Source organism: Triturus cristatus, chromosome 4_2 (assembly GCF_964204655.1).
Source record: "Triturus cristatus chromosome 4_2, aTriCri1.1, whole genome shotgun sequence".
Classification (NCBI taxonomy): Eukaryota; Metazoa; Chordata; class Amphibia; order Caudata; family Salamandridae; genus Triturus; species Triturus cristatus.
This window is the reverse complement of record NC_140586.1, coordinates 116,954,804-116,976,849: the sequence shown is the minus strand read 5'-3', so window position 1 is coordinate 116,976,849 and position 22,046 is coordinate 116,954,804. Positions and strand designations below refer to the sequence as shown.

Below are 22,046 nucleotides of genomic sequence, written 5' to 3'. Positions count from 1 at the left end.
AAGCTGTCTGCCCCAGATATGGAGTACTATTTATTATGTTGTTTCTTTCTACAGCGTACATTCTCCAATTGCTAGCCTACTTAGAAAGACTCCTCCCACTATATTCCTAAACCCTGCATGAAAAATGTACCTTGACTTACTCTTGTTTGATTCCTTTCCTTTCTTTCTTCAGAATGACCCTCTTCTTTCCTTCCACCCGCTGCATGACTTCTGTTTCTGAGAATAATCTCCTGTCAGTCTCACGCCTGCCTCAGTCTTTCTTATTGTACTTATGCAATTGGCTGATTAATCATTTCATAGACACCAATCTAATTTAATAAATCACCACCTCTCATCTTTACAACCCTATCCCTGTAATCTAACATTACCTAATCTCTGTCATATCATTCTCACCAACCATTTACCTGAAACCACTTAGCCCACACTACACACCTAACTGATATTAATATATCACAAGTAACTGGAGTAAATGCATGCAATTTGTCTTAAGAGTACATGACTAATCACAATAACCACTAGATTAACAACTAACCCCTGGTTCTCGAGTTGCATGCTCCTCGCTGTAAAGTGCTTCAGCGTCTCGTCAGGGGCAGTAAGCGCTATATAAATCCAATAAAAACTTGCTATTAATTATCAGCCTTACAATTTGAGTGTTGATTTCAGTTTTTCAGTTTGGAGCAGTGCTCTCCTGTTCTGCTGTTTTGTTCCCCATTAAATTTAATTGAAAAATAGTATATTGTTTAATCTTTAAAGAGGTTATACCCTTTATATCTAGAATTCAGGCAGGTGAACAAAAGGCCACTTCGGTGTATTGTTTATCATTGTTTAGTTCTTCTAACCATGTAGTGAATCCTATAGTTGATTCTCACTCAAAAACTGGCTCTGAGAGGACTGTGAGTGATGTGTTTGGATTAGCATGATTTAGAAGTAAATCTAAAATCACTGGGTAATATTAGGTTCTTCCCTATGACCAAAAGCTCATAATAGACATGCTTAAAAGAGACATAAAAGGTACTGATGATGTTTTCTAATGTTTATCCTTTGTTTTTTCTCAGAGACAATGCCAGATGCTTGTAAACCAGTGATTTTAGGGCCAAATCCAGTTTTTGTTGAATACGGTGGCTCTATTTCTTTAAACTGCACGATGATGTGCAACAGCACTATAGTAGCCAGAGGCTGGGAGACCTCCCTGCGTAAGGATGAAGGGCCAATGGACAAGTACTGGATCACAACAAATCTCCTTAACATCACTCAGTGGATCTCTGCCCCACAGTGCTTCACCGTCGACATTTCCTCAGTAAGCAGAACCACGCAAATCACCATTGTTGCATACCGTAAGTCAGCTGCTCCAGGACTCACTGTTCTTTGTTTGTGTGCAAATAGTACAGCTAATTTTCAAGAAGGTATGAATGTGAAAAATGCATGTTGAAAAACACCTCATTAAAAAAATATGTTATGGAGAACAGCAACCTTGAGTCTGTAAAGAGTAAGCTCTTTCCGCTGATCGCCTTAGATGAATCATCAAAACTGGGTTTTTTCTCACCTAAGCATAGATTGTAATAAATTCACTTCAACTTGCTTTATACAACATAAGGATTAGTTGACAATCATATTAAACTGTATTTCTTTCATTAAGCACTTACCTTATAGTATTTTCAGTCACAATACCGTTCTTGCAATTTTTTATGAAAAAAGCAAACATCCTGAAGCAGACTCGGTATTCAGGCAGTGAGGATTGAAACAAGTGCTTTCCCTGGTTTTTACTGCTCACCTTTTGACTGCTATTTATTTTGACAACTAAAGCCAACAAATCACATTGGTTGTAGGTATAATAAAGTTGTCCTTATTTTCCTTCGCACATTTTCCTATTATTGTGCCTATTTCACATTAATTATGGCCAGCTTGGGAATATTAATAACTTTTTGGATTCCTATACATATTTGCGTCCTGTGCTTGTGTCTATGAGTGTTGCTGTACATTACACTTGTGTGCATATATTATAGAGGAAAGAATGCAATGTTTGTATAACAACCTGTCTTTGATTTTCCTATTACATTCTGATTGTGACTTCACTAGTAATGTGCCATTTGTTATAAGAAAATTACATACCTATTCTAGTGTAATGAGTTTTCACAGTTGAGTTGTGATATCTCAACGGCTACTGGCTCAGCAAGCAGACAGTTTGAAAGGAAGATGAAGCAGAATGGAAACTGCTGTTTAAACATTGAAAATGAGAACTTCTTTTTTAACTTTTCTGAAAGTATTTTCCCCTGAAAATGAACAATCTTTAGTAGGAAGAAGATAATATTGAACTGCTACTGTAAGTAAGACAAATATAGGGATCTTTCAGCATGTTACCAAAAATTCTAAACTACAGCAGTTTTTTTAAAGCCATTTATATTAATCTGCTTAATATGTTTTCAGCACATAATTAGCTTCATATTGGTGTCATTAATTTTACACTACAGATGCTACCCACGTATTACACATATTCAGCGCCATCTTTTTCCTATGAAAAGCAAGAGAAGGGGGATTTAGGCTTTTTGAGGAAAAGTTAACGGCAGACCGTGTAATATAGGAATACAATTGCCTTCACTGTTCGTTAAAAGAATATTTCATGTCACCTTGGAGTTCTGTGATCTTAAAAAGGGAAATCACTTTAGCTTTGTTCCTATAAATTGTTATATACCAGCACTAAAAAGAAGGCCGCAGATTTCACCCATAAAGGGCGTTGTCAGGGTAACACAAACCCCAAAATGGAATTAAAAACAATATCATGTAATTTAATGCAACACCATAATTCGTACACAAGGCAGCCCATAAAACTTACTGACTGCACCTCCCCACTAGCGTGATGTGAAAATCTTGTCAACAAATGCATCCAGTTAATTTAATATTCAAAACTAATTATCAGTTGATTGTAATTTTTAGTTATTGTTTTTCCATGTTTTTGTCATTTTCCAGACATCATACCGGGGGTCAAGTCGTAGTTCTAATAACTTCTACAAAGTGAAATTATAAACCATAAAATGAGTAATAATTACTGGCCATGAATGCTCTCTTTTCATAGGAAAAAAACTCCTAATATGCACTGATCCTCAATATTACGAAGCTTTCCACTTCATATTACTGAGATGCTATCAGTCAAACTGATTTACATTAAAGAAAAGGAGAAAATATTTCATATAACACTGAGGCTGAACTAGAACATTATCCATGACAGAACACACCGTTTCTAATTCCACAGAAATACTGCATTTCATTTGTCATGTTATATCCCTGCCGGGCTAATAGACCCACCAGATCCAAAATATGATATAATTCAAACTTACAGAGTTTGCCTTCACGCTCCCTACTTCTAATAAGTGCTGGAATTATGCCAGTTCCAAAGAATGTAAATAATGTAATGTGTGATTGATGAAATGTAGCTCCAGGCAGAGTCATGGGATAACTGTAGTCCTGTTTTTCATTATTACTGGAATTTGTTCAATAGTGCATTTCTTGAGTTGGCATGCTCTACTGCCTACATACAATGTATGATATGGACAAACATCAAATGTGCTGAGACACAAGTCATACATGTGTTGGTTTTCAATCCATGTTCAAACTCTATAGCTAAATACATAAAGGACACAACAACAATCCCAGAGTCCTGGGAAGGTTCTATTATCAGCCCAATCTTTAAATAGGGCAACAGGAAACTTCCAAGTAACTACCGGCTAATAGCCCTCATAGAGGTTGAGGCAAAATACTTTGCGGGAACAAATCTGGATGAGCTAACATCATGGGCATTCGAAAACTCCATCATTCCAATTAATCAAACAGGGTTATGCCGGGGCTAAGGAACCACAACAAACATCATGGCACTAACTTTGCTAATGGATGAAGCTATAGAGGCCAAAACCTCCCTATTCCTCTGCTATATTGATTATACGGCTGCCTTCGATCATGTTGACAAAATCAAACTTTGGCAAAAATTGGAAAGTTGGGGGATACCGAAACCACTTCTGGATCAGCTTAAATTGCTGCACACAGATACCTGGTTTAAGATCAAACTAGGACCAGGAATGCAATTTTCCAAACAAATCCCAACCTCTAAAGGGTTGGAACAAGTTTGCATACTAGCGCCTCTACTATTCAACCTTTTTCTAGCAGATTTGCCTGGCAAATTGGACAAGTGCTCTTCTCATGCTCCAAAAATGGGGAACAAAGTGCTGTCAAGCTTGCTGTACGTGGATGCTCTGGTGTTGATAAGTCAGACTCCGATTGACCTTCAACACCTTTTGAACGCAACTTATACCTTTTCAAAAAGGAATTCACTGCTAATAAATCTTAAGAAAACCAAGATCATGGCAGTAAATTACTTTAAAAAAAGGATCAATTGCCATTTGAACGGACAAGACTTGGATTCGATAACCTCCTACAAATATCTGGGAGTATTTATGGATCATAAAAATACATTCAAACCACAACTGGAGTCTCTTCGGGTGAAGGGAACTGCGATCTACCTGGCGATGAGAGCACTGAAGGACAAACTGCTCAACTTAACACTACTAGACCCCTTGTTACAGGTGCTACGAGCAAAATTACGGCCGAATCTAACATATGGGAGCGAATCTCTTCAAGGGAAGAATGCCGCAGCCCTGGACATAGTGATAGCCAACTCCTATAGAGCAATCTTCCACCTGCCAAAATACTTTTCACCAGCCCAAATACGTCTGGAATTCAGACTTCAAAAATAAACGGTGGAAAGATGGGGTGTGTATGTCATTAGTTGGCATAAGATCTGCAGCTCAGAGGTTGGATCATTAAATTCCCACCTCTGGCTCGAGTTGCTACGCCACAGAAAATCTCCAGCCAGGGACTATCTGTTTGATTTCCTTAAAGTACTGGTACTGTCGGATCTCTGGGGAACACCAACTGACTATACGTCTTTTAAAAAAATCGTGAAAAAATCAACACAAATCATATCCGCTATAGAGGATAAGGAAATACTTGCTAAAAGGGCACGCGGCTGGATAATGCTTAGCGATTATGGAATACTACAGCCGCAATCTTACCTTAAAATTGGAGTCAAAATAAAGACGTAAGAAAAGAAAAGCTACGACTCGGTGTTATTCCGATTATCCCTCACATGCCATTCTGGGAGCGGAGAGACAGTTTGCAGTCCTGTTGGCTATGCGGAGTCAGGAAGGAGGATATTATCCATGTCATCTGTAGCTGCCCTAATCTAAATTAGGTATAGCTCACTACAGCCTTTTTTCAAGCAGCACGGTATCCGGACCTGCAGGCAGGCAGTAAAGCTGTGCTTCAACCCAGCCGAGACAACTAAACTGCCAGCTTACTAAATTCTTTGACTTAGTAACAATGAGGTGCAAAAACATGTTGCACACACAAACAAATGCACACGGTTAGGGCACTGCTTGATGTTAGCTCAAAACATTAAAAATCATAGCATACAGATTACTGTTGTCCTGATTGATGATGATAAGACGTGCAAAGGAACAACCTGAAACAAGAATACTAGCGCTAGAACCAGCATCCTCTTTAACCTAGGATAACCAACCTAGTTCAGCTGTTTCTGAAATACCAGTACCTCAAGATCAACCTAAGCCAGGACCAGTTCACCGGATCCTGAAGTGTTAGCATCTTAAGATCTGTTCACTCCGTGGCAACAATGATAAGCCTACTGATTCTGAAGCACAAGCACTTTCAAATCAACTGATGAGCACTATATTGTCCTGTGCAACCTTTTATAAAGCTGAAGACTGGAGCACAGGAAAACACGATCAGTGTACTTGATTTCGGAGCTTAAGTACCTTCAGATCTGCTCAAACTAGGACATTATGTCCTGTTTACCCGATCATGAAGCACAAGCACTTTAAGATCTGCAGGCGAACGCTATATTGAACTGTGCAATCTCAAACAATACCAAAAGTGACTTTAATAATGCCTGGTTTCCGGAAACTGATGCCTAATCCAGGACTATTACAATCAGCTTAGTCGATCCAGAAGCATAAGCACTTTGATACTTCTCAAACTCAAGAATTTATGTCCAGCTTAATTAAAACTGCCGATCATACTATACCAATTTGTGTAATTTTAAACAATGTTTAAAAGTGGATTTGATATTGCTTTGTTTCTGAACATTGCTGCTTAATCCAGGTCAACTTTATACAGTTGATCAGTTCCTGAAGCACAAGCACCTTAAGAACCTACTTGATCGAGGACAATTATAATAAGTTGCTTGATGTTAACACATGTGTATTTCAGGACTTGTGGACAAGAAACAAATTGCACTGGGCAATTTTTTATACAAATTTTAATGTGAATTTTAATATTGTTTTATTGTTGCAAAGGTTTTTATTAATCATGTATAATAAAATTTACCTTACCTTACCTATAGCTAAATAAATTGATTAAATTTACAGAAATAAGGAGCACATATCACATTTCCCACAGGTCGTCTAGGTGACGTCTTGAGTCATGCTGCCCCTGAAGCAGAATACTTTTGTGCGTCTGGTGAATGGCTTGATATTTGCCTGTCACTCAGGTTAGGCATTTTTAATAATAATTATTGTGCTAGAAGTGACAATTTTTCTGATTTTATGATCTGGTACCTTTTTTGGTTTTCTGAATGTTCATCTAGCTGTTCCGATGTAAGCAAAAATGTGACTGTTCAATGCACTTTTGCCAGTACTTTTTTTGTGTTCAAATAGTTTATTGGTTTCGAAAGAGAAAAAGCCATACAATCAGAGATACATGCGATACAATCAAAGTATATGCGGTACAGGGTGCACATGAGAGAACAATTGAGTACAGGTAATGGCTGATACGGCAGAGAGTGTACAAGCCAAGCAGGTAGGCGAGGACACAACAGAGACTTGTGTCTACAGTATAACGAACAGAGTACATGTGTTCAAGAGCACAAAAAGAGCCGTAACTTGTAAACGTTTGTCAGGGTGTGGTTCAGTACCAAGAAATATGGCTTTATTTATATCGCCTATATTTGAAAAATCGCCATCAAAAATGGGAGAAAGGAGAGAATGGGAGGAGGGATGGGTAAGAGTATAAGTCGGGATGTCTGCTTCATGACCCCAGTGCAACCTCAAAGGGTCTGACCCACTAGCAGAGTGAGTAAATGGATCCTTAGAGCCTAGTTTCATGTACCTATCCAGGGACCGCCAAACCATGCTAAAGATGGGCGGTACGGAGTGCCTACCTGAAAGTGTCGTGTGAGCCCCACGGAGATATGACACCCAAGCCCACCAGGTATGGTATGAAAGTTGTTGGAAAGACTTCCATTCTGTAAGTATGATTTTAACTGCAATGGCTAAGAGTAAGACCATATCTGTAGAGTCTAAAGGCATCGGAGATGGCGAAGCTCAGGGACCCAACATTACCATAGAGAAGCACAGGGATATGTGTATTAAAGATTGCTGACACATGTGTCTGTATTGATGTCCAATATGGGTTTAGTAGTTGGCACCTAAAAAACATGTGTTGGTGTGTGCTAGGCTCAAGATTGCGGTTCCAGCATTTGTCATTATCTCCAAGTTTCAGCTTATGTAGGTGAAATGGAGTTCAGTGTAAGAGATTTGTTGTAAAGAATTTTCACTGAATGAGAGACGGGGCAATTTTGCTGTACAGGGAAAGTTTGCCAATCGTGTGCCAGGAGTCAAGTGTAATATACTCAAAAACCCCTTTGTCAAAACGTTTGGCCCATTTAGTATAGATAATTGAATCTTGTGGGGAAGGGGATCAGATGAAAATGTGTAGATTTTAGAAGTGATATGGCTTGAGCGTTGCAAGAGGGTGAGGAGCATGATTAGGGCCGACTTTTTGGACAGCTCAAGTTTAGATATTTTTACCTTAATTCGGAGGAAACTATAAAAATCAAGGTTTGTGAGATTGTGTTTCCTAGCTAGAGCTGAGAAGGGGAGTGTATCATGATTGGGATCATACAGATCCTTTATTAACCTGATTCCCTTAGAGGCCCACACATTTGCAATGTTACAGTCTTGATCAGTATTGGTTTTAGGATTGAACCATAAGGACGCCCACCTAGAGCAATTGATAGGTTCCTGAAGTTGTTTGTCTATTGTTTTGCTGTATCAGAAAGAATACGGTGAGAGTGAAATGTGGTAAATTTCAACATTGTGAGAAAGGAGGATGTGTCAAAGGGGGAGCAGAGGTCGCGTTCAATATACAGCCATGATGGAGTGTTGTGCCAGTCTGGGAGAAATCAGGAAGTCCCTTGGGCCACTAGAAAGGTAAAGGTTCTAATTTGGGAGACTACGCCCCCCTAATGAGGCAGGTCTTCGAAGAGATTTGCTTGAGATCCTGGCTCTCTTATCATTCCAGAGGAACTTGGAGGTGAATTAGTTCAGTTCCTGCAAAATGGAGGGAGAGACTTTTGGAGGCAGCATGAATGATAAAAAATGTACTATCGGGGTGATCATCATTTTAAGTGTTTAAAACCTACCCCACCTGTTGATAAATTTGGGTGACTAGGCAATCAGAAGATCCTTGACCTTATTAATAGTGTGAGAGTCATTATAAAGTATAGTATCCCTGAGGTGTCTACTAAACCAGATCCTCAAATATTTAAGATGAGTAGAGTGCCACTTAAGACTTGCATCTCCTAGGCGGGAAGGGAGACATAGAGGGCTTAAGTGGAATACCTCCGTCTTGTCTTTGTTTAAAGTATATCCAGAGACTTTTGAGAAATTTTTATTACAGCAGGGATAGCTGACTCAATATCTTCAGAAAAGATAGGGATGCCGTCTGCGTATGCAGCTGTTTTAAATTTGTGTTGTCCAAATTGAAGACCTGTGATTCTTGAATCCGGATTGAGTAACCTAATTAATAGTTAATTAAAAAAAGTAAGGGAGAGAGGGGGCGTCCCTGTCTTATTCCTTGTTGGAGGTGGAAATAAGAGGAGGTAGGGCCATTAACCCTAATGTTTGCTTTGGGATTTTGCATAGAGTGCCGGGACCATGTTAATGAAGGTGTCACCCAGTTTGTGTGACTCCAATACCGCACGTAGAAAAGGCCAAGACAACTTATCAAACACCTATTCCGCGTCGAGAACAATCACCGCAGTTGGCAGCACAGATAATCGAGTTTTTTCTAGAATGCGTCAAAAAGTGTGGATATTATCTCTAGTGAGACGTAGCTTAACAAAGCCCGTTTGCGAATTATGACTAAGTTTGGGAATGGGGCCCACCAACCTATTTGCAAGGATTTGCACGAAAATTTTGGCTTCCATGTTTAAAAGTGAGATGGGGCAGAAGTTTTTTGGATCAGAATGATCCTTGACCTCCTTGGCCTCAGCGGCTGTGCCAGAGACCTTGCCCGACAGGGCATATTGATCCAAGATATTTTAAGGTATTTGATAATAGAGGACTTAAAAGTTTCATAAAAGACAATTGGAAAGCCGAGGCGCTATACCTGAGTAAGTGACTTTTATTGCTTTAACAATCTTGTCTATTTCAAATGGTTATCTGTGTCCGAAACCGTAGACATAGGAAGTGAGTTAAGGAATTCTAGGCATTTTGACGGATCGCATGTCAACTGTAGGTAAAATTCTCTAAAGACCTTGAGAATATCTTGGTTGTTGAATTTTTGTGAACCGTCCTTGCATTTGATGTGTGTGATTTGGGTGTTTGAGATTTTTAAATTTAAGAGTGAAGGCCAAGAATTTACCCGCTCTGTTGCGTAGTAATAGTTGTCTGGGCTTTTGAGCATGAACACCAAGGTAGGCTCTTTTACTGACAATAGAGTTGAAGGAATATTTGAACTGTTTTATGTCCTGTAGGAGGGATTCATTATTAGAGTGTCTGAACAAAGCCTCTTTCTTTTTAATATGGTCCTAAAGTGCCTGAAGAGAAGCCTTAATTTCACAGTTATTCTTCGACATTCTCTTGATGCTCTGTCCTCTCATTGCACATTTAAATTCATCCCATAGTATTGTAGGTGAATTAACAGAATTGTCATTGTCATTAAAAAGAGATTAATCTCCTTATTTAGCTCTGCAATATCATCTTCATTCTCTAAAATCTCAGTATTTAGGCGCCAAGTTCGGCTCCCAACAATATCAGCAATGCTATGAATGGACATCAAAATTGCAGCATGGTCAGATATAACTATCGGATGAATTTGTCTGTCTGGCGTGTCTTTTAGAAGAGAGGAATCAACAAGGAGATAATCAATATGGGAGAAGCTAGAGTGAGGGCGGAAAAAAGTGAAATCGCTACCTTTTGGGCTGTGTAGTCTCCAGTCATCCAATAGACAATGTGAAGTGCAAGGGTTAAGTAATTGCTTTTGTGCTTTGTGAGTTCTATACCTAAACGCTGAATGTCGATCCAAGATAGGGTCCAAAGGAAGATTAAAATCTCCTCCTACTATTACTTTAGATCTGCGGGATGTCTCCCAACTTCCCCTGCACTGGCCTGGGGCTACAAACCCAGAAACACATTATACAGGAAGTCCCTCCTAAAAATTAACCTATTTTAAAACCTAAATTCCTGCAACACAAGTGAAGAAATACATAGGGAATTTAGTGGATTTCCTAGATGGGTACTTTGAGAGGCCTATCTGGCTGAGGCAGATTTAACCTCAAATAAGACTGGTCAAGATCTTTCCAAGGCAATAGAGGCAAAATGTTTCATATACAGTTCAGTGGTCTTTAAGACTTCACCCTCACAATTTCAGTATCTTTGCTGACGTATTCTAAAAAATCTTTGAAATGTGGCAACAATGTTCGACCCACTGCCACAGTGGATGGGTTCTAGGCACTGAGGTCACTTCATGTTAACTGGAGATATCCCTTTCTCCTCAGTCCCTTACTCCATTCTGCTCTCTTAATATTTGCAATTACAAAACACCTCTTTTACACATTGAAACGTTAGAGTAGTCCAATGTCAATCCACCTCATTCATATTCTTCATGCATGAACTGCAACCTACCTTTTGATTTAGGATATTCACATTTTGCTAGCACTTATGTGGAGGGTATGTGGAGGGACAAGAGGGGGGTGGGGGGGGTTTGAAGACAGATTAAAGAGATTAGGACTGTAAAATATACTCAATCTGAAAGGTATTGATTGTTGAGTACAGTTCAATGCAAAGTTTGCTATTGAATACAACCTTCCAAAAATATAGCACAAAGGCTGTCCAGCATTAGTTCATGGAACGGTCATCCATTCCAGATTTTGAGGACAGCCACATGCTACAAATGTACTTACATAAACATAACATGTGTATTTGTAAGGCGCCCGTTCACCCCAAACGGGGTATCTTGGCGCTGAATAACAGATGTTTTATTGTTACCCAACTCAATGGTACTTATTTTATCGACCTCAGATGGATGAAAGGCTGAGTGGACCTGCCAGGATCCAGGGGCCTGTGTTTGACCATGAGGTCGAACACAGGCCCCTGCAGTGGATGCATTAGTCCACTGAGCCACCAGACCCGGACTTACACTGAATCTAAATGGGATGAATTTACTTAGGCCATTGTTGTCCTGGAAAGCTGGCCTCCATCAACTCCTTGCCCTCATGGTTCAACCTTGAACATACCTGAGCAAGAATTCCCTGCTTTCATACTTTTATACCACTTTTTCATATAATACAAGTTTACCCATGTTTGCCATCATTTTATCATAGGATCCTATTGTGTTTTTGTAGTATGCGTGTGTCAGAATCATATACGTTCACTCTACCTGCATCTAATGTTGGGCTCGGACTATTGCATCTTGTTTTTCTTTAAAGTTTTCAATATAAATTATTTGTCTTGGTATTTAGCACCTGTATTGCAAACAATGAGGTTTTCCATCTTCCACTTTCTTAATGAAACAACTTTTTACTCCCCTAAGCATTTGAAGTTTCAATGTAAAAGAATCCAGACCTAAGGTTTCTACTGTTGGTGGTCTAGGTATGAAAGACCACAATGGAACAGTAAGAAAATAATTCAATTATTCATTACAAAATCTACTTGACGTACCACAAAGTGCAGATGTGAGGATCACACTCCCTTTTACATCGCAAGCTTATTTTACAGTTTAGAAACTTTGTCTATTTGAAATCTACTCATAGACACTTGTCTGTAATTTTCGCTTGTCCAGTGGTTACATTTGCAATTGTAGTGGCTATTCTGATCGTAATACACTCTACTTGTCTAAACATAAAAGACTTTCGGCTAGAATCTTAGTTCCACTCAAGAGGCTATATCACTGAACCACACAGTAGTAACTGATCTACAATGCCCAATAAAGTGTTGCCTAGATATTACAGAAATAAATACACACATAAATAAACTCCTAAGTGTACTTGTATTTTTAGATCTTTTTATAGACCAACTGCCTAATTCAAAGTAATGTATGCGCGTATCCACAAGCCTGAACCCCAACATAACTGGTTCCTGTATGTATCAATAAGTTGACACTGAGTCTGTAGTAGTTGTTTTTCTCTTGCACAACATACAGTAAATTGTAATTGAAAAATAAACAGGTTTCTGAATGTGCCTCAAGTTCGAAGATTAAACTCTGGCCTGCCCATGGCTGTTGGAACTATGTCCTCAGAAATGAATAATCCTGAGATTCTGAAATAAACCCAAACATCTGTAAGTCCATTTTCAGATGTGCAACATAAAAAACTTTTGTTATGGGTGCATAAGGAATATCCCTTTTCCTCATCTCTTTGCTTCACCATGTGTAGCAAAAGACCAATAGACAACACAATCACAGTCGACCACAATGCACTGGAAAAGTTCGCAAGATGGCTCAGAACAGATGATATTTCAAGGTGTTGGTTTTCTGCATTCTAAATGTAAACAGAATGCACAGGGTTTGTCATAAAATGTCTTTAAAAAGCATGCTGTCCAGTAGCGATGGACAATAAGAATGGCTTCATTGGAAATGTTGCAATGCACGTACTGTGGTATTAAGATGATAAAATGTGAGCCTTGTTTTAAAACTGTACTGAACTAGAGGAATACATTTAGGAGTAATAATAAGAAAAGTGACATTTTCAAATTAAAGGAAAAATAAGGGGACAGTATATGTCACACCTTCCAGTTGAGGTTTGCTTAGTTTCAATTGAGTTATCTGGGATTGTGCTGTGCTGATGTGGAATCTGATACTTGCACTCCCTCTTTTTTAGAACCCCCCAGCGATGTGCGTGTTGACCTCCCTGCAGAAATGGTGGCGGGTCAGTCCTACAAGGTGATATGCCAAGTGTTCAACATAGCTCCAAAAAGAAACCTATCCGTGTCCATCTTCAGGGGGACTGAGACACTCCATAGAGAGACATTTTCTCAAGATCTCACGGATACGAGCACTGATGTCACCATCACCCATGACGTCATTGCCCAGAGAACGGACCAAGGGGCTGAGTACAGTTGTATAGCAGTGTTGGATCTCAGAACCAACGGAGGAGTTTTCAATGCATCATCCCTCCGGAAATCCATCAGTATTGTTGGTAAGTTCATGCTCTTGACTGTGCCATCTGTCCTTTCAGATTTGATGAGTTCCCAGTTCCATACTTGGGTGACAAAGTCACATTGTGACTGCAACCTTAAAAATTCAGCAATAATGGAGTGATGAGGAAGTATCCTTGCTGGGCTCCTGGGCCTAGGACCTCCTCTCATGGCTATCAGGAGATAAATGACAGTCATGATTTCTTGTAGCAGAGATCTGGCAGGGGAAGCAATTGGCTCCTCGATGCGCCCAGCGGCAATCAAGGAGAAGCATGAGATGATGTGAAAATGTGAGGTGGAATGAACCCTGTGATGCATATTCAAGATGGCACCTGGCTCAGCACTTTTAAATGTAGATGGCCCAGAAGATGCCCAATCCTACTGGCTCATTTGACTGTGCAAAGTGCTGGCGCAAGTGCAGAGATGAGAGAGCTGGGGGGGGGGGGGGGTATTGTGGGAGCCCGTTGTGCCAATACCAAAGCTGGACATTCAGATTAGCAGGGTCAGGGGCAGGCTTTGGCTAATGTGGAGGAACTGAGTGTGGGCCACAGCCTGGGGTGAGGGTGCAGTTCAGAGAGGAGCCTTGGAGAATTGCTGAGTGGCGCCCTTGGTGGACTGGGCGTAAGAAAGCCTGCAGTCAAGCCATGCCCAATGAACAGTGTGATAGTGAAGACTGCCTCTACCCATCTGACCCACTGGTGAGGGCATGCTGATTACTGTGGTTGTGGCAGGGATCCCGGACGAGATCCCCGCCTTAAGAATCTCTTTGTGGCACTGAAGAGGAAGAGAGGGCTCCTGAATCGAACCTTTAAGGCAGTGGCTGGCGACTCTCTGAGGAGTTTAAGATGAGCTGGACCTGGCATATTAATGAGCCATAGAGAATAGTTTGAAGGAGAATATGTGCGGCAAAAGGAATTGGCCTCGATGTAGACTTATGCGCTTGTGTCTTTCACTTACACCCATGATGGAAGCAAACAGACCTCTAGGGTGAGGCCGACACCTTAAGATCCCTGACCGCAGCTTCAGTGTAGTCCTAGCGCTAGTAACTGCAGAGATACCACTCTCTTCCCTACTGATTGGCAACGACATTGCCACCATGTAGTGCCTTGAAGCAAAGGTGACACAGGGAGAGCCCATTTAAACAGATGCCACAAGAATTAATGATGTCAACACAGCCAAAAGTGCAGAAAGCTGCGGACACCAAAGACATGCACAGTGTCCACTTCACAAGATGCCTACAGAAACTCTAGCAGGTAGCCCAACAGATCAGACACTATGCCAGACCCCTGAGGAAAATATGGAGGCCCCAGCCCCCAAGGCAGATATCTACATGCTTATCTCGGAACTGAAGCATTACATGATGGCGTTAGGACAGCACCTCACGAAAGCAGTAACAGAACTAGATCAGTCCCTCCAAAAATACATTTGCAGAGTCGAACTGCTTGAGGAAGTGATGACAAAAGGGGCTCACTAGAGAACCAGCACCAGGCGCTCCCATATAAAAGTCAATGATGTGGAATATGGAGCCCAATGCCTGCTCAAGAGAGCATTTTCTGAGTCCTTGACTGATAGCAAGCTGAAAATCTAGTACAGGGGCCTCTAAATCACAGCAGGAACAAGCTGAAGACCCTCACATCGAGATGGATTGCACTCTCCGATTAATAAACACCCTACGAGATCAAGAGCCAACTAATCCCAGATACATTGACTAGGGTGCTCTATTCCAAAATGAAAGAAAATATTAGCAGTGGCCAGGGGAATGGATCACATCATCTGTAAAAGCGCCACAATCTCACTCTTCAGGGATAATTCACCTGTGACATTGGCAAAGTGTGGATCTCTCAGAATGGCCACTGAATACATTCGAAGCAAATAGATCAGGTATAAATGCGGGTTCCCTATTAGGTTGATATTCAGTTTGAATAGGAAGACCATATTGATTCAATCTATGGAGGAAGTACTCACAATCTGGAACTTGGAAGCAGAAGAGATGTACTCGGACAAGACATTGACGGAGATCCGTCTGGACTGGCAAATACAATCAAAACGACCTAGGAAGAGGGAATGAAATGATCTGAATCAAAACTCTTCTATCACTATTGATGTAGATCAAGACTCCTCAGAGGCAACTTGACTCTACATAATAACTGTGCTGACTCCCTTGTTTGCCCACCGAGCATATCCATGGCTGAAGCATGCAACCTAGGTGAGTGAGGCTCATTGAGCCTTGATAACAGTACTTTTCTTAGACTTAGATAGAGAATGTCTCCACATTTTGGTGGAACGTTACGCTTTTTGTCGATGTTTATGTGTGGGAGAAGGCGTGACGGACCCTCTCAATCATAACCTCTCACTCTCCTTGATTAAAAAAATTACGTTTTGCATTTGCCTATGCAGAAGGTGATAACTCAGTGAGCCGGCCATACAAGCTCATCTCTTCTAGTATTACAGTACATTCAGCTGTAGTGGTAAAAAGCTCAAACTACACAAAAAAGGGAAAAAGGATTTGGCACAAGACCACTCATAAAGTGGACAAGACATGGAAGGTACTTCGTTAATCAGGTGGCTCAAAAGCGCCTCAAAACATGTCTCCAAGCATGTGAATTTGGTGCCAGAGTAATCCAAATCTCCCATGCGGTTCTTGCAACATGGTATATCCTCAATCTGCCATGGAGCTATAGTAACATCGTAAGTCCTCATTTGCCCAGAGGTGTGTTCTCAAGCAGTCTGTCTTCAATTTCCCAGAGGGCTGCTCTCACAATGTAGGTCAATGATCCCTCATAGAGCTGTTCTCACATAGCACTTCCTCGGTCATCTTTGGAGAAGTTTTCATATGGTACGTCCTTGATCGCCCATAATCCTATAGCCATGAAGAGGGTTCCCAGTTTCCCATAGGGCTGCAGTCCTCGATCTCTCATAGAACTGTTGTGACATTGAATTGGATTGATCTGACCTGCAAATGTTGACAAACATTACATCCTCAATCTCCGATAGGGCTGTTGTCTCATCCCATCTTAGCATGTCTATAATATGTCCACAGTATGTAGTTTGTTTCTCACATTGCATATCTTCAGTCTCTGGTAGGGTTGTTCTGCCTATGATGACGTGGGGCTGTTTTCACACAGTTTTTCTTCATCTCCCATAGGGTTGCTATCACATAGCATGTCCTTGATTTCCCAAGGGATATGACAGATCTTGACGTTTTATTTTATAATAATTGGTAACACTGCACCATGCTTTGGTAGTTGTTTTGGACTGTCTTTTTGGACTATTGTAAGTATAGTGGGCAGAGGCCAAAGCTTGTTTGCCCAGAAGCAACATTCTGCGACTGGTCTTAATTCAGGAGCAGTGTGCTGCTTATGGATAGCAAATTCCATATGTGGAGGGATGCCGTGTACAGTGGGTTCATCGGTGTCCTTTGCTTAGCGGGTTATGACCTATACATGGATATTATTAATACTGTATTGTTAATACTGTGCTACAGGGGCTGTTTGTTTGGCCCAGTGAAAGTGTATTGTATCACATTGCATCCTTTTGCTAAAACATTCCTCTTCTTCCTTCCTTTTCCCATCCTAGGACCACCAATAAATATTAATATTTCCACAGAACGGACAGATTTCCAAAAAGGGGATAACTTTACGGTGAAGTGCTACGCCGAGGGAAACCCCTCTCCAATGTTCACGTGGCACTTACCCTCTAATGCAAGCTCGCGGACCTCGCGCAATGGGTCGACAGTCACCATCATCGCTGCACAAGAGATGCACAGCGGGACCTATGAGTGTAGGGCACAAAACCGCTTTGGTACCACCATGGCAAAAGTTGATATTCTTCTTAAAGGTAAGGATGCCACTATTCTGATTTTGTAAAATGCAAATGGTCACATACTCTCTGTGATGGACTGTCAGGGTTTATGCCAGCTAAATAGATACTAAAGCAAATGTAATAACTTATTATGTTCTTGTTTTTACACTATGTCTCGATCATATTTGGTATCACCCCTTGTCTTTGAAAAGCGATTTTTTTTCTCTCTGTCACAATATATTAAGGAATAAAAGAATAACTTTTTTCTTCAGAATCAAGAACAATGTATGCGCTGTTTCAGAATGGGCTAGGCTTTCTTTCTCAGGGACTCAGCAAGTCTTTTGGTCTCTTCCAAAGACCTAAAAACTTCTGATCAAATCAACTGTACATCATAATTCTTTTTTGAGGGCTTAAATGAGCAGTAGCATTTTTTGTGTGATTTACACCTAACTGTGAGACACACCAAGGTTTTCAGATAATCACCTATGGACAGGAAAGATAAATTCCCCAAAATATTTATGTGCAAGAAGTACAAAGATGGCCACAAAACATGAATCCACAATCGCGATTAGTACAAAGACATCCACCTACCTGCTTTCGCACCGCTGTGAGAAGTAAAAAGTCTTCTACGTTATTGTTTATTTTAAGCTTTACGAAGTTCCAAGAGTCCCAGTTTTCCAAATACTGTATGAGCATATATCACAGTGTCCAGGCTTCTGAAGGCCCACTTCTTAGAAAGTAGCCAGAGTCACGCTTAACAATTTATTCATAGATGTGAGACAAGACACAGCCAGACCTCCAAGTTACAATGTATGCACAAATAAAAGATGTAGAAAGATTTGCAAGATTAAAAAAGTATTACCTTAAGTCATACTGAATGAACTACAAAAATCAATACACCACCTTGATGGTCCTGTTCTCGTATTTTTCTGTATGATGAGGCAATACTGTACTGTCCTATTGCGGGAGAGAAGTTTACATGTGGACTGCTTCTGTGGGCAACGTTCCAACACCTACGCTAATCTTTTTTGTCTTTTGTTGAAATTTCAGCACCCGGCTTTCCTGTTTGGGCAACAGTCATCATCATCATCGTTAGCTGTTTGACAGTTGTTGGCGGGGCGTGGTTATTTTGGAAATATCGAGACACTTTAATGGACAACTAAATATACAGTTTACTACTTTGGTACATTGGACATTTTAGTAATGAACATGAACAGACATTTAAAAATGATTTGACAAGTGTCATCTTTGTCCCACAGATGGCCTATGTGAGCACTCAAGGCTTTGATTGGAAAGACACATACAACAAACAGCATAACAAATAGAATGTGGATAAGAAATGTAGGTACGAAAAACCAATGGTCCTGTTACGATCCGTGTTAGATAGGTAGCCTTTTCACAGTGTTATGCTGCAGGTATTTCTACCAGGGCACAATGGGGGAGGGATGCATGTATTGTACAATACAAAGAGCCTGTGGTATTACTGTCTGCCATTTTAGGGACAGCATGGTAGCTTGAGTTTGGCCTTTGTGGTCTGGGTACACAATAACATTTAGCTATCCATGTTACTCTCTTGGATTTGATTGAAAGCCACTGGCTGAAGGAGGAGGAACTCCACCAAAGTGTGAGCCAAGGGATACATTGTGTGCAGTATTGTGTGACAAAAGCATCTTTACATGTTTAAATGCATGAACTGCCCTTGAGGCACACTAGCAGAACAACACACAACAGAAGAAACCACATTGTAACACACCTCGATATCTAACAGTCACATGTCAGTGGAACAGCACAATTAAATGACAGCCCATCATAACACAACAAACACATCACAACTAATCATACCAACAGCCATCAAATGAGAGTATGAAGAGCACAACATTGCAAAAAAATATTATTACAACACACCTCACAAACACAATATAACACACACCATCGCAAAACTAAAACAATAACAGAGCACAACAAACCAATATACCAATTCAGTGCAACAATGCAGTATAACCACACATCAACACAGTAACAAAAATTCAATGCAAAAGAAAATATACCAACACAATACATCAGCACAACAAAACATTATGCAACACAGCAGCCTTACAAAGCAAAGTATGAATGTACCAGAACAACATAACTGTACACTAATAAATCAATGTAACACAACTAATACAGCAAACCGCATCAACATTACAATAAAACACAACTCCATAACTAATTAGCAGAACACCATGAAAAAACACCAAAATATGAGCATAATACAACTAAACAGCAACACATCAAAACAATAGAGCAAAACTGTTTATTTGTTATATTGTATTATCATTGTGTTATTGTATTGTTGTGCTGTTTTCTTTTATTGTATCGTTTTTTATTTATGTTGCATTGTTGTATTGAGGTTGTATTGCTCTCGAGAGTGCTTTTGATGTGCTTATTTTGTTCTTTTATTGTAGTATTACGTAACTTTATTTGCAGACTTCAACTAATGCTTCTTCTACATTTTCCTGCCAAAAACAGCACATTCCATTAAAGGTCTAAAACTGCTGAAATAACACCACTCCAGCGCTCCATCCTTGCATGACACCTGTCAGCCTCAAAACCATGCATCAGACTGTGCCCTAAAATAACACTTCCAAGGCTCACATTTGGAATGTGACCCTTAGTTTGTGTTGCTTAACTCCTATCTTGCTGATATGTGAAATTGTACTGCTTTACTTCAATGATATCCTTTTAATGTACTCTTGTTCTAATCGCTGTTTGGACATCTGTCAAGTGAAAATACTTTTCTGCATGTGAAGCCTTGCAATCAGCCTCCTGCACAATGATTTCTGTAGCCCTTGCATTAGTATGCGAAAGTGCTACGCTTTCTGGGTCCTTTAGCGGAAACATTCTTCTGAACATTCTTCTGTTGTCTTTCTGAAAACTGGACCCCAGTGAGTTCAACTGTGCTTTCATAAAGTGCTCCGCATATCCAATAGGATTGTTCACACATTCGAAAATTCAAAGATAAACTGGTGTCCCAATTTTCAAACATTTATATGGATGTTAAAAAAGTTTGAATCTTAGGAAAGGTCCTGTGATTTGTGCATGTCAAACTTTCTGGCATTTTATAAATGCCCTCAGATACTGTCAAGACAAATCATTGTTTCAATTTGTACTCCTTGCCCACTCTATTTACTGGGCTGTATTTGATTTCATAATAAAATGATTTAATGGAATATCATTATTGAGAAACCATTTTTTATAAACGGTTAAATGGAAATTTCAGAATGAATGGCATCACCATTTCATAGAAACCAATTGATAGAATGTCTTTTTTTCTAAATTGGCTCCTGCATGCTTATCTTTTAGGGTGTAAATGAAATGGTTGTAGTTTTTAGTTCCAGAACATTTTTTGTCATAGGTATTTATTTCAGTCCACTATGTCAGGAGACATTATTTCAGAATGATATCTATTACAATTTCAAACAATGACTTTGGATGCTTTTAATTCATTGTACCCTCATCAGCCCTAAACACGATCCATCTCTGCCCCTAAAACGCCTCCTTAAACATTAACTATACCTATCCCTGAACCCTAAACTCCACTGATTCCTGAACCTTAAAAACCCTTTCTAACCCTAAACTCCACTCACCCCTGAACCCTAAAAATCCCTCGCCACCCCTAAACTCCACAAGTCTCTAAACCCTTAAAGCCCCTTCTGCTCCTAAACTCTACCTATCTCTACCTAAAACCCCCTCACTACCTCCATTCCTGAACCCTAAAAACTTCTTTCAATTTCTAAACCCCACCCGTTCCTGGTCCCTTAATACCCATCACCAAGCCTGAGCTGCACTCATCCCTAAATCCTAATAAACCTCACCACATCTGAAAAACTCCCATTAATGACACCTAAACCTCTCACCATCCCTAAACCCTCCATCGCTGAACTCCTAAAACGCTTTCTACATATAAACTCTACCTCTCCCCATGCCCTTAAACCCCACACCACCCTAAACTCCACCAAGTCCTGAACACTAAAAGCCCTTCACCACCCCACAACTCTACCCATCAGTGAACCTTAAAAGTACTCACCAGCCCTACACCTCAGCCATTAATTTAACCTATAAAACCTCCACAGCCCTACACTCCACCCATACCTGAACCCTAAAAACCCCTCACCGCCCCTAAACTCCACTCATCCATCAACCCTAAAAACCCCTCCCTACTCTAAACTCCGCCCATGCCTGATCCCTAGAAAACCCTTACCACCATTAAACTCCATCCATCTCTGAACTCTGAAAACCCTAAAAAAAAATCATCGCCCCAAAACATCACCCATCCTGAACTCAAACAACCCTCACTACCGCTAATCTTCACCAAAGTTAGTGAATTTGAATGGTTTGTTAAAATTATATTTCCTTTAAAATGCTTCCTTGAATTTTCGATTTATTTATATTCCTTAAAATTGATTTTCCATGATTTGGTTTCCTCCATTGGGGTTTCTCAGTTTTTGTTTTTCCAATAATTCACATACATCACCTTACTGTAAAGGATTTTTTTACACAATGTATTATCCACATTACTAAGTGTGACAGGTTTGTACATTTGCTGAGATTTCTTCTCTTTCTCCACAAGGAAAAAAATGTTATGGAAAGAAACCCTTTCCGCCATTTATGTATATTTTAATATTATTTCCATTTCACCACTCGCCCTGGAAACACACTCTTGTCTTCTGCAGACATAGTCTTACATGCACAAAATGCTAAATGTGTGTGAAAACCCACAAACTT

The 22,046-nt window shown here is 40.1% G+C and overlaps 1 protein-coding gene across 1 annotated transcript in view; it reads left to right on the top strand.

Annotated features, from left to right (window-relative positions):
• Positions 1–20,496, top strand: part of LOC146833122 (intercellular adhesion molecule 2-like) — a 51,359-nt gene extending 30,863 nt beyond the window's left edge. The window contains exons 2-5 of the mRNA XM_085600746.1: positions 1,056–1,334; positions 13,163–13,480; positions 17,055–17,315; positions 18,330–20,496. Coding sequence (XP_085456872.1) covers positions 1,056–1,334; positions 13,163–13,480; positions 17,055–17,315; positions 18,330–18,442 — 971 coding nt within the window. The 3' untranslated portion in view covers positions 18,443–20,496. The remainder of the gene's footprint in view (positions 1–1,055; positions 1,335–13,162; positions 13,481–17,054; positions 17,316–18,329) is intronic.
• The last annotated feature ends 1,550 nt before the right edge of the window (positions 20,497–22,046 follow it).